Genomic DNA, 14,224 nt, shown 5'->3' on the forward strand with positions numbered 1-14,224 from the left:
GTTCTCTCTTGAGTCTCTCCATCATTGTCTGAATCCAGTTTAAACATAAAAGGCTAAAAGTTTTTGAAATATTCAGTGCATGTCTGTGTGAGTGGTGCAAGCTCTTGAAGCTCCGCCCCCTATGCCACGAGCAGCAGCTCATTTGCATTTAAAGGAACAGACACAGAACTGTGCGTTTTTGCTCACCCTCAAAAAGTGACAATTTTAACATGCTATATAAAAATATATGTGGGGTATATATTTGAGCTAAAACTTCACATACACACTCTGGGGACATCAAAGGCTTATTTTACATCTTGTGAAAAGGGCATTATACTTAATTGACAATTGTTTCAGCTACTCACAGCCAGAGCTGTGGCAAAATCTGCTAAGAAAATAAGTGAAATTACTTTCACATTTATGTTTACTTCATATAAGAAAACTAACTAATAGGTTGTGACATCTTATGAAAAAAAAAAAAAATGCGAGTTTAATATTTCAGTCATAATACGCACAGGCTACTGCTGCATGCATGACCCTTTTGGTTTCACACAATGCATCCTCGCGCGTTCTTAGGGCTCGGTTACTATGGAGATCATAAGGGGAGCGCGTGCTTTTCTTCTCTTTTTGCGCGTGCACTAGTGGGAGTGAAGGTGGGGGGGCGATGAGTTGAGAGATCAGTGGCAATGAGCACTGCGTTATTAAATCTCTTCCATTCCACAGAAACAGTCATAACTTTACCTTAGGTCGGTCACGGAGGCACTGCACGGAAGCCGGTAGTCCAGGGCCGCGTCCGGGGCGAGAGTGGAGCGAGATGGGCAGCGCGTCTTCGGCGTATCGGGTGATATACCTGGACGTGGATGGACGGAGTCAGAAGGTAAACGCTCGAGAGACGCGCAACTCTCACCACATGCATGACATTTTGTTGGGGAAAAGACTGCACAGTATAACGAACGGACTGTTTTTCGAAAGTTAAAAGCTATTTTATTATATGTCGGTTCATGTTTATGTTTATTATGGCTCTTTTTCTTTTTCTTTTTTTTGCTAACTGAAGGATATTCAAACACAATGATTTCTCTAAAACTGGTTTGTTGTGTGTAAAGGATTTTAAATTTGTCCATTCTCTTTTGGTAAACTATTCTACACTAATTCTGTGCAGTTATTTTAGGCCTACACACACACACACACACACACACACACACACACACACACACACATATATATATATATATATATATTAAAATGAACTATAATTTCATAAAAAGTCAGAATAAAACAAAGTTAAAATAACAACTCCACTTAATGTGAACCTTTTAAGGACAAGTGTCTCTTTTTAATCATTTTATCTTTTGTTTTGATAGGTTTATTAGCAGTGAACAATCTTTAATAGGCTATTGTACCCTGTTACCATGTTTTTATTCCAGAAACAACTGATTATTGAAAATCGATATTTGAGAACTAGACAAAATTTAATTCAAAATTTAAATTTACAGAAGAATGTTAAATTCTCTTTTTAATGCACAACTTTTTGTGTCTTGACCTTGATGAGAAAGCTAAATGAACTGTGAAGCTGTCAGTGCTGTTATTTTAAAGTACATCCTTGCACGTTTCAGTTAAATTCAATTCACATTTATTTGTATAGCGCTTTTCACAATACACATTGTTTCAAAGCAGCTTTACAGAAAATGCATGTCTACATTACAATTTAGAGTGATCTGTTATCAGTAGTGACTGTCCAAGTTATGTATTTCAGATATGTATACAAATCACACAGTTAGTAATGTATTAACTTAAGGCAGAAACAATGAGCTTATTGAAGTAATGAATACATGTTTGTTAAATGATTAGGATATATAGAAAAATGTAGCCTTGGTGCATGTTAAAATGTTAAAATTGTCCCATTACAATGTGCATTTTAGCGCTTAAAGATATTCACTTAAAAAGTGTTTAAAATCTTAAAGAAAATCTCACCTTTTCAAAATGGAAAACCCAGAAATGTACAGACTGATTCGGCTATATGGAGATTATTGATGTTACATTATAGGTTTTCTGTTTTTGCATTTACTCTCAATTTTGCTCTACGTCACAATTCGCCTACTTGTACTATGCCCTAAAAGCATGTACTGTTTTTGTGAAGAAAAGGTAGGCTACATACTTTTGAGTGTGTACCAGAATAGTAGGCAAGCTTTGGGACTTACTACATCATCATAATTGCGTCTTTAACGGACAGCTGTCAATCGTCTTGTCACAGTTAAAATCTTCCACATTCAGTTCATTAAATCTCCTACGGTTTCGGAGAGAAATGTGGGAGCACGTTGATCTGCCAGTCGTGAGTCTTTCATGCGGAGAGGAGACTCTCCTCCGCAGTTTGCATAATGATGCATTTACAAGTTAATGACCAAACGTATCTTTACAAAAGTTCACAATGCTGTTTCAGATGAAATATAATGTGAATAACATTGAATAAATCTCTTTTCGTCAGGTTAGATACTGATCACTAATCACTCAAAGCCCTTTAATCTAAACCTTTACTTAACAGTCGGAATCTCACATCTGTCATGTTTGTCGTTTTTTACACTTTTAACCGGAAAAAGTAGACCATCCGGGTATCTTTTGAATACTTATTTCAACATACTACGATTTGGGACACACTAATTCTAATTTTGAATAGTATTTAGGATGGATATGCGACATTGGGACGCAGCAATAGTCTATATTAATCATTTTTCATAATTTTCACTGATCTGCATTTGTGAATTGTACATTTCCTCTTCCACTGTTACTCACACACTCTTTATAATTTTAATACGTTTTCACACATTACTCTGTATGTGATGCTTCGCCGTGTTATAAAACTCAGCAAGTATCATGTTTTCTAGAGTCTGTCTCAATTCTGTCAAGAGGTTGTAAGTGAACAGCTGGTCTGATTTCCTTTAAAAATGTTTCTATTAAATAGATAAGACATGGCTGATATATAATCAGTTCATTTACAGGTATCCAAGTGACAGTCAGTTGTTATCGTCTTATCATCATGTTTGATGGTCACACTTTATATTAAGTGTCATAACTACTATGGCGTGTAATTGCACTATAAATTATCCTGTTAAATTAATGGAGAACAAATGACTGTGGTTGCCAGAAATTCACTGTAAAAATACAAAGACAGTGTTTCAGGTATTAAAGGATGACATATTGGTGCCTTTATATTTTACAACATTTAAACATATTTGAAAAACATGTTTCTGTATGCCTAGTATGACCTTGATTATAGCTGTTTAAGGTTTGTTTAATTTGGGTTTGAGGTAAACTCTAGGACAGTGGCCCTCCTGGAGCAGGACTGGACACCCTTGCATAATGAAAAAAGAAGTACATAGAAGTTTAAAAAAAAATTATGTGACCAAATAATTAATTGCAACAAATTAGCGTGCTTTGCATACATTAGAGTAATATCAGGGTTTTGTCCTATTATGCGCATCTGCTTGCCATTGTTTAGCTTTGGCAATGGGACAAAAACGAAATAATCAGCATATAAAAGCCTAGAACACAATGAAAAACAAAAGGACATTTTAATGAGCAGATCTGTGTGTATCCACTCCACTATCCACTCACCTTCTGCACACATACAGTAGGAGTGGCAAAATGTGCATGACTAGTGCAACTGTATGTCTTCGGGCCTTTTTCTAAAATCTCACATAGTCCCTCGAAGCTGCTAGAAACTTCTCTCCACTGCTAAAATTAAGCTAATATAGCTGATTTATTTTTGCTCTGTGATTGGTGGTACATCATTTTATTGTCTCTATTCTCCAAGGTTGTTAGTTGCGGGTTTTATGTTTCATCTTTGACGAAGTGCTCCATTAGAAGCTCTTTTTTAGACACTAATAAGTATTTCTCATATCTTTGAACTCAGAACCTGCAGTTGGATTATAGGGAACAATTCCCCCTTTCTCTCTCTTTCTCCCACTCTTTTGCTCATTCTCATCTGTCTTTCGAGCTCTTATTATAGTCTTATTATAGTTCTCTCTCTTTTTTCCACTTGTTTCATTCTGTCCGTCAGCTGCACCCCCTTCATTGTCTTTTTTGTGTGTTTGTCACCTGTTTTTGCCGTGTCTGCTGCATGTGTTGTAAGTGGTTCAGAGGACTCAGGGTCAGGACTCACACTACATGCGAATGATGGATGTCAGCACTTGGCCTTGGCTTTGTGCAGAGTCTCGAATAGTCAGTAAACTATCATCTGTAATGGTCATAAATAGAAACCAGGAAGATAATCATGGTCACACTGATTCTGCCATGTATGATTTTAAAGGAAAAGTTTTTTTTTTTAAAGCAATCATTGTAGTTTTTTTTTAAAAAGGCGTTAAACTATTATTATTATTATCTCTGTAATTACTTTTTCCTTATTTTGAAAGATTTCTGCTATTTTTGAGCTTGCTGCCCACACAGAATTTTTTATTTTAAGAAATTGTTCATTGAACTTCTTCATAAGCGTGTAAAAATAAAAATTTTGCATTTATGTCTACCATTTGTAATATTTTATAACAACAAACTGCTTTCCTTAATACTGTCCTTCCTTAATCATTACCATCATGCCATGCATTTTTGAAAATTCGCAGAATACATTATATTTGGTTTAAATGGAATGATAATGAAAAGTTATCAGAGAGCAGCAGAGAGACTATTTGAAAATAAGAAATGTAATTCATTTTATGATTTTGACATCACGGTCTGATGCTTTATTAGGTATCATTACCGAACTATTTAGTGTTTGATAATTTTATTTCAGAAATCATTCATTTTTAAATTCCATGTGAATTGTCATGTAACCTGTGTTGGCAAGTCCAAGGCTCCACATTTTTCTGTCACACACAATGATGTATGATGGTAATGACATTTTTCACTTTTTGGAGATAAACTTATTTATGTAGTGCTTTACACGGATGAAGTTTCAAAGCAGCGTCACATTAATAAACAGAAAAATAACTGTTGATGATCTAAAATACATCAAATTTAAAGCCAGTTTCAGTGTTGATTCATTTCAGTTCAATAGCAGTGCCGATTTTTCAGTGTGGAAGTTAGTGTCTTTATCCAGCTCAATTCAGTCAAATTTTGTTCTCATTCGATCAAAATTGCAGTTTCAGTTCAGTTAAATCGATAATATTTTGAATATTAATTGTGTTTCAAACCCCATGATCAGATCTTTTCATCTTCAACATAGCATGAAGTTTTATTTTTCAAGTAGTCGAAAGTGGCCCAAAGCAGATAAGTTCGTTTTAGAGATACTGAACAGACTTTGTGTTTCTCAGGTGGTTTTCAGCCGTTTCTGCAGCCCATGTGATATAAAGGAGTTATTCTGCACTGCCACAGGGCTCTCCAGGTACAGTATGATGCATGTGTGTGTGTGTGTGTGTGTGTGTGTGTGTGTGTGTGTGTGTGTGTGTGTGTGTGTGTGTGTGTGTGTGTGTGTGCACTTTTGAAGTGCTCCCATATTTAGTGAATGTGTCTGCTTCTGACAGGAACACAACCATTTCCCTTCTGGACTCAACAGGAGCAATGGTCTCCATCGACCCCACAATGCCAGACAACTCAGAGAGGTAACTTAACAATCCATCCCATTTATAAACTTAAATTCAATGCTTTTTAACTTTAAAAGTGGCTTATACACATGCAGTGGACTTCTGAATCAGACTGACACACAAATTTGAACTGACTTAGTTTAGGGTCCCTGTTTTTGTGAACAGCAAACACTAAATGTTAGAGATTTTATAATATAAAACCAATGATCCAATCTTACACCAATTTGCAGACACACTCAGGGAAAAAATGGACACACATAAAACATAAAGACGCAGTTCAAACATTCAGAGGTGAGACGCCCAGTAAAGTAGCCTACTGTCTGTGGCTTATCTGTTGGTTATATGGAGATCTGCCCTACATGCTAGACAAACAATGGATGGCGGCCAGAAAAAGATAAAGGGGAAGTCACTCTCTGAGAGTCTAAGTGTGTCCATTCACCGGTCACAATCACAACCGACTACCAAAAGAGTAGACACCTTGGTTAGTAATGCTACAGAAAATAGCATCTCTCTGAGGAGTAACTTGACTGTCATTTAGGGCAGAGGGGATGTGTTTTAGCGTGGCGCCAACTGCTTTGTAATTACGTTTGTGTGTCCCGATGTTTTTGAAGGTCACCGTACAAAGTGGTGCCCATAACTGGCGGACAACTTGCAGGTAAGTGTCAGATGTTCTGCATTTTATGTCATTTCACATACCCTAAATGTTTATGCATGTATAAATCACATGTTCAACACTGTGCTTTCACTGATGGTGTTTACATTCCGATCGAAATAGGAAAATGGGGTTTGTTTTATTATGAAGACTGAAAGAGCTCTAGAGTGATCACTCATATGTTCTCAAATCTCCATAAATGGAGTGTGTGGAAAGCTGCGTGTGAGCACAAGAGCGACTACATTTATCATTGTGGGAACACTCCTGCAGCGGGGGTGGACTGCAGTCTTTTCAATCTATCTGTGTTATCATGAGCAGAGAAGTGATTATAACTTTTTATTGATTTTAAAGCAAACTCAGATGTACAAGTTCCTTTTTTTGGACAGATTCTCTGATTCATCTGCATTCCAAGGCTATTTCTCAGTAGATTTATTGTCAACGTCAAGTAGTTTCTCTGCTTTGTTTTTCAATTTATTCCATCAGTTATGCACAAATACTGTGGGTAGTTTTGAAATAACATACTACCATGATACAGTTTCTGCAGTATATGCATTCTGTGCATAGGATGCACATTTTCTACGTGCATATTTTGCGACTATTTTGTGAAAATCTACAGTATCAGAACACTTATATTATTGGTGAAGAAAAAACACATGGACAAATTTGAAAGTGTGTATGTTTATCAATTCTCACTCTATATAATTGTAAGTGTCAAGCCTTGTGTAAGAAGTCACAGTTTTTCTGATACAAGAATGCCAGGAATATCTGATATATATTTGGACTATTTGGAGTTTTTATTGTTTGTTACAGGATGCTTCATTCATTGTACATGTATTGCTTATTTTATTAAAGGAACACGCCGACTTTTTGGGACTTTAGCTTATTCACCGTATCCCCCAGAGTTAGATAAGTCCACACATACCCTTCTCATCTCCGTGCGTGCCATAACTCTGTCTGACGCACCCACGGCTAGCCTAGCTTAGCACAAACACTGGAGGTAAATGGCTCCAGCTAGCATACTGCTCCCAATAAGTGACAAAATAACGCCAACATTTTCCTATTTACATGTTGTGATTTGTATAGTCACAGCGTGTACAAATAACAAGGTCACATGTGACACAGCCATCTTCTAACCATATACATACTGGGAACTATATTCTCAGAAGGCGAAGCACTGCTACTTGGGCGGTGTGATTTGCTCGCAGCACCTGAGAAGCCCTGTGGTGAGAAGCAGAGAGTTCGCTCAGAGTTGGAGTAAATCACTCCGCAGAAGTAGCAGTGCTTCATCTTCTGAGAATATAGTTCCCAGTATGTATACGGTTAGAAGATGGCTGTGTCTCATGTGACCTTGTTATTTGTACACGCTGTGACTATACAAATCACAACATGTAAATAGGAAAATGTTGGCATTATTTTGTCACTTATTGGGAGCAGTATGCTAGCTGGAGCCGTTTACCTCCAGTCTTTGTGCTAAGCTAGGCTAGCGGTGGGTGCGTCAGACAGAGTTACGGCACGCACGGAGATGAAAAGGGTATGTATGGACTTATCTAACTCTGGGGGATACGGTGAATAAGCTAAAGTCCCAAAGAGTTGGCGTGTTCCTTTAAGGCTGACAGGAGGAAACACAGATATATAAAACTGTAAAATACATCATACATCAGTGTTTGGCCATGATTATGAATATAAATTGTTTTCTCTTCTCTCAGATAAAGAGGAGCTTTTCCAGAATGTTCTGACCCAAGTGGCAGAGCAGTTCTCCAGGTATTGTCACCATCTCTGTTTCTGTATTTCATGTTGAATTTCTCAGCTAATTCAAAATGAACTTCCTTTGATTGAATTTTGAATCGTTTTGGTATTTCAAGGATGAATGATCTTTGTATATTTCTCTCCATCTGCACCGGTCTGCCTCGCTGCTCTCCCCAAGGGCATTTAAAATCAACGAACTGAAGACTGAGGTGACGAATCGCCTAGCCATGCTGGAGAAGAGAGTGGAGTGTGAGTTTTAAACTGTTTTCACCCAATATCTTGTCCAGTGTTTTGCTAATGGACAGAAGGCTAGAATGGAAGGGCTAAACTTGACAAACAAGACACGATAAAATCTGCTCACAGTCATTTTGTAGCGCTTTCAAAAACAGTAGTGAATTATAGATAACGTTCTGCTGTACCCAATGCAGATTTGAGGAAGTAGATATGTTTTGTGTTTGATTTATATAAGAGGTCTTCCATACCATAACTAATATATAACTCAAATAGCCAATGATAGCTATTTATTTACACACGCATATACATATTAGGGATGTGTTCAATGACTAATTTCATAAACGTTTAAATGGAAATTTGTGCAACCGACTGGTCGACTAGTCTAACCACCCAACCCGCCTTCATTGAAGCAACTTTACCCATTTTAGACATATTTATTTTAAACGTAGGCTTTGTAAAAATATATAGCAAAACAGTAAATGTGCAAAATAAAATGTAAATGACTAGTATTTCGAAGTTGACTAGCAGCAACAGTATCGTTTAATCAACTAGTCGAATAGTCTCGCACATCCCTAATACATATATCACGCCGTTTGACATTATCAAAAACCCTTACTGTAAAAAAATAGTGTGGTACATTTCTTTTTTTACATTTAACACATTGTTTTAATGTTGTCAATGTTTTTGTTTGTTTGTTTGTTTTTGCTGTTAGCAATGTGCTTAATTGTCATGAAAATAATGTCATCATTCAAAATAGGCTTATATTTAGCAAAATATGATTTATTAATTATTTATTTATTCATTTATTTATTTAATCTTTTGTAGTTGTTGTTGAAATGAGACTTGGACATGTTTTTTTTACATGTTTCATGTGATCCACCTCTTGGACGTGTTTTGTACCTCTAGCTCATCTGAAGTGTTCATTACACTATACTACACTACACTACACTACACTACACTACACTACACTATACTACACTACACTTACTTTGTTGTGTCATTTGGCAAACTGTTTTCATCCAAAGTGAGTGACCTGGGGTTAAGTGCCTTGATGAAGGCTAATAATTGTGATAGCGCTGTATGTATATAATGGGATCTCTCCAGCTCATAGTTTATTTAGCCATTTCTCTTTGGTTTCCAGCCCACTCATCTGCTTAGTTCTATTCAGCCACTTTGATAAGATTCTGTGGATAATATGTATTACTTTATGTGGTGTAGATTTCATTTTATATTTTTGTTCACTCGCATATCATTCACATTTATAAGGCACTTCTAGTCTTTTCGACTGTATTTGTAAAGGAAAGTTATTCATTAGCCTTTCACACTGTATATTTTAGAAGGCTTGGTACCCAGCTGAAGTGTCACGTGCATCCGACTATCAACAGAGCCTGTAAATTAACATACAGGTCACAGTTTGATATTCAGATTACTGTTTCTTTGCTCCTTCTGTTTCTATAAGCACACTAAGGTGCAAGGATGCTTATTCTCATGAACATATATATTTTTTAATTACTTGATTTGTTTTTTTGATGACATCCATGTTAATATATACTACCATTCAAAAGTTTGGGGTCGGTAAGATTTTTTTTATGTTTTTGAACCAAGTCTCTTCTGCTCACCAAGGCTGCATTCATTTGATAAAAAATACAGTAAAAACTAGCCTGGCAAGCCAGACCTACATCAAGATGTTGGGTCTGGCAACTCACCATAGACACGGCTCAATCCGAGGGGCGGGATAAACGGCTGTCTTTCAAATTCCCTCGACACGCAATAGGACAGCGCTTGAACCAACCAGAGCGTTTTCCCAACAGCGGAGCTAACGTTAGTTGATAGATTCAACTTTTGAATCTGGCCAGCAAAACTACGAACACAGCTTCCTTTTTTAAGAATGACTTAAGTGCCGTTCTTTGCTCTTTTCTCAAAGAAAAGCTTAACTCCAAGTCCCCCAGAGTCGCGGCCAAAGCCGATTCGAAAGACTGTTCGCCAGCAGGCAGCAGCCGCCATTCTTTGTTTTCAAGTAGCAGGGAACCGTCGCAACTCTGTCGTCATTATGTTAAGCCCGCCCCGCCTACTCTAAACACGATGTGATTGGCCTGACCCAATTTAGGTTTTTACAGCTCCGAAAGTCAATGGAGAGTTGCTAGACTACCCTGGCTGCAAAATACATTTTGCTGCCGCTAGGGTGCGTCTAGATTTCTAGGCTAAGTAAAAACAGCAATATTGTGTAATATTATTACAATTTGAAATAACTGTTTTCTATTTGAATATATTTTAAAATGTATTTTTAAATATATTCCTGTGATGCAAAGCTGAATTTTCATCATCATTACTCTAGTCTTCAGCGTGATCCTTCAGAAATCATTCAATGATGATTTGATGCTCAAGAACCTTATTATTATCAATGTTGAAAACAGTTGTGCTGCTTAATATTTTTGTGGAAACTGTGATATTTGTGTAGAGAATTCTCTGATAAATAGAAAATTCAAAAGAACAGCATTTATTTGGAATAGAAATCATTTGTAACATTATAAATGTCTTCACTGTCATTTTGATCAATTTAATGCATACTTTTTAATGTTATTATTTCCTAAGTACAAGCGGCATTAATGTACAGTAGCACATAAGCAAACATACTGCCTGTTATGAGTTCACATTTGTTTAAACATTTGCATGTCTCCATGCAATTCTGTACAGGAAGTAAAGACGTGGAGCTATTTTCCCCTAATTTTCCTTTCTTTGCTATCAGATTTTTAAAAGTGAAGGAGCTAGTGTGCTACTAGCATCCCTAAACTAAATTGCAACAATGCTGATTGTTTTAAAACACTACCATTGGTAAGTAAAATGGCTACAAACTCCAAAATGGCCAATGTTGCTGTGTTGGGCTGAATGGAATGATAAATCAAACGGCGGCGGTGCTGTTTCAATCTGTAAGTTATGCTGGGATAGAAGATGTTACGTCAACACTGAAAAATGTTACATTTACATTTGACAGATGCTTTATCCAAAGTGACTTGCATTGCATTCAAAGTAAACGTTATATCAGTTCTTGCTTTCCTTGAGAATTGAACCAATGATATTGGTGTTGCTAGAACACAACTTTTATGAATTTTGAAGCATAAATGTAATCGGCAGAAGTCAAAAGCTAAATGTAGGCTTTAAACTACCACACCGTGGTCGCATGACTTCAGCGTCACCATTACTAAGCCTCCGACTGTTTCAGTCTTTGTTTAAAAACATTTTCCCTGAAAGTTCGAGTTATAATAGTTTGCAAGACCGTGATTATAAACACAACAAACTAAAAGCGAAGATGAGTTTATCTTTTTGGCTGATGCCATTTAATGTCCTCAACAACCTTGTAGTGCCATTTAACCACTTGTTAGTAACTGTATTTTCAAGGTAAGTAAAAGCTTTAAAAAATCCCATGAGGGAATCATTGATGTAGAATAAAACGTGGAAATATCTTGAGCTTGTGTTCACCACAGACCTTATTTCAGGCATTTAACCAAAAACTCATTCAAAAAACCCATTGACTTCAAAGACAATGGAACTGGAAGTGTAAAAATACTAACTTGTTTCTGGGTTTTGGCCTATAAAAATACGTCATCCCTCAACACTATTTGTGGAATCTTTTGTACAATGATTCAGAACTAAAGGGTTAGGGTCAGTTTAATGGCAATCTTTGACTGTGGCAGTCTTTGCACACTAGTTGTTTTAGTTAGTTAGTTGTTAGTTGTACTTTATTGTCCAGCCTTGGCTGAAAATTGGTCTTTGGCCTAGCCATATAATCACAATACATTTAACAATACACGACATCCACTTCAACATAATAAGCTAAAATATTCACATTCCCTACCCCTTATTCAGAAGACCTATTGCTTCAGGAAGTAATAATGCTCGATTTAACATCACCAGAGACTAGGATTCATTCCATTGCAGCACAGCTGTGTGTCCATATAAATCCAAATACAGCCATGATGTAATGAGTCACCAAGGCGATGGACCCTGACCTCTTCATAAGTTTGAACTCTTCACCAGCCTCATGTAATTTAAGGTGATTTATTACTGTGCGCTGTCTATAAACAGAATAGTTGCAGGAAGTCCAGATATTATATAATGTGTAGGCCTATAATTACACAATAAATTATACAATGTGAGTCCAGAGGTCTTGCATCTAATCAAACTATACTGTACTTTTGCTGCAAATTCATCTGTTATTTGGTAGAAGCAACCAAATTAGACAGATGCCAACGTGGAAATGTTGTGTGACATATGCATATGCTCATTCTCAAACCAAGGTTGTGAGGAGTAAATTAAAACAGCTGTCAAATAGGTGGTCTGTCCAAAGATGGTCTAGCTGTCAAAGGTGATTTGCTCTTACTTTAGACCAGCAGCATTATTTCGGACAATGGAGGGAAGCGTACCAGACATTGATAGGTGTCAGATGTCCTTTTTATGGCTCAACAGTCTGTGTTTGTTTAGGAAAACCTTGACCATGTTCTCTAGCTCGTTTCCATATTTTATGTCTGTTTGGCTCACTTAAAATATGTAAATCTATCATTCATCTGTCATAATCCTATGCATAATGTATTCTGTTTCCGTCATTTTCCTCTGTCTCTTCAGTGGAGGGGATGAAGGTGGTGGAGATCGAGAAATGTCGCAGTGACATCAAGAAGCTGAGGGAGGAGATGGCCTCCAGGAACAACAGGTCAGTGACTTTACTGCTTGTTCTGGAGATGTTGGAACATCATTACCACAACGGGAAGTAGAACGATATATTTCATAAGAAAAAATTTTGGTTGACACTGGACTTTATACTTCAGGAATTTATTTGATTGTGACGTTACATGAAATCAAGTGGTTGGAAGGGTGGAGGTGAAAAGTAGGAGTTACTTGGTGATGTCAGCCAAACATGAAATAATTTCCCCCACGAACATGGATTAAAGGGGTCCTATTACGCTTTTCCACTTTTTCAACTTTAGTAAGTGTGTATTGTTGCTGTTTGAGCATTAAAAATATCTGCAAGTTTACAAAGCTCAAAGTCCACTGCTAAGGGAGATATTTTATTTAACAGAATCCCCTTTCCAAGAACTACAACGAACGGCTCATTTGGACTACAATGCGATTTTTCCGGATCTTATGAAGTCATAATGTTCCTCATTTAAATAATGTGTCCGGAATTTGCAAAAAAGGTGCTGGGTGAGCTGCATTAGAGAAGACAGTAGCCGCATTTCCATTACCCTTCAAATTGCGCATATTGAAATTGCGAATTGAAAACACGCTCAATGGAAACTTGGAAACACTTGGAAACACACAATTTCGCAAAAACTCCCATTTATCGCAAAAAAGTTTTTACGCTCGCATGAGGTGGTTTTTCAAGCAATTCGAAAAAGAAATATTTCGCAAAACTGCAATGGAAGTTTTTGCGCATTTACAGGTCACCTGATGTAGATGACGCGGTATGTTTGGACAGAATACGAGACAGAGTTCTTTATTAAATTCATTTAAGACAAAAGAATTACAGGAATAATGGATTCTAAACCTCAAATAAATGCCACAATCAAGACCTTGAAGCAGATATGAGGGAGAAACACCCAGAAACACTTCATATGTGCCGCTCCCAGTATAATAAGGGTCGTTTCTTACCATTAATGCTTGGAAAACACACATGCATCTCCTTCGATTAAATAAAAATGACTAGTGCAGTGACTGGGATATACTACATAAACCTACCAACGTCCGTTGCCATGGTTTTTGGAATGATTTTACTTACCGCTTATCGCGAAAAAAATGAAGTTTTAGTCGCATAACATTGGTTAATGGAAACACTGTCATTTCGCAACAGTTTTTTGTCGACATTTAGAAAAAATCGCAAAAGTTTTGCCCAAACCTGTAATGGAAACGCGCCTAGTGTTGTCACTATGTCATAGAGACACTGTTTTTTCCAAAACGTTTCCAAAACTAATTTGCTTGACCTTCCTAAAGCTGACGAACAAATATCATGATTAAATGGTAGAGAACATCTTATCTATAATGTATAAGAAAA

The 14,224-nt window shown here is 36.9% G+C and overlaps 1 protein-coding gene across 4 annotated transcripts in view; it reads left to right on the forward strand.

The window, feature by feature from the left end:
- The first annotated feature begins 625 nt into the window (after positions 1-625).
- pde9aa (phosphodiesterase 9aa) overlaps positions 626-14,224 on the forward strand; it is a 32,604-nt gene continuing 19,005 nt past the window's right edge. For 3 of the 4 annotated variants that reach the window (XM_082175059.1, XM_082175058.1, XM_082175060.1), the window contains exons 1-7: positions 626-856; positions 5,280-5,350; positions 5,490-5,567; positions 6,161-6,204; positions 7,908-7,962; positions 8,126-8,196; positions 12,802-12,886. In XM_082175059.1, coding sequence (XP_082031185.1) covers positions 794-856; positions 5,280-5,350; positions 5,490-5,567; positions 6,161-6,204; positions 7,908-7,962; positions 8,126-8,196; positions 12,802-12,886 — 467 coding nt within the window. In that variant the 5' untranslated portion in view covers positions 626-793. The remainder of the gene's footprint in view (positions 857-5,279; positions 5,351-5,489; positions 5,568-6,160; positions 6,205-7,907; positions 7,963-8,125; positions 8,197-12,801; positions 12,887-14,224) is intronic. The other variant, XM_082175057.1, reaches the window with a different exon arrangement.

This window comes from Leuciscus leuciscus (assembly GCF_965113295.1).
Source record: "Leuciscus leuciscus genome assembly, chromosome: 7".
NCBI lineage: Eukaryota > Metazoa > Chordata > Actinopteri > Cypriniformes > Leuciscidae > Leuciscus > Leuciscus leuciscus.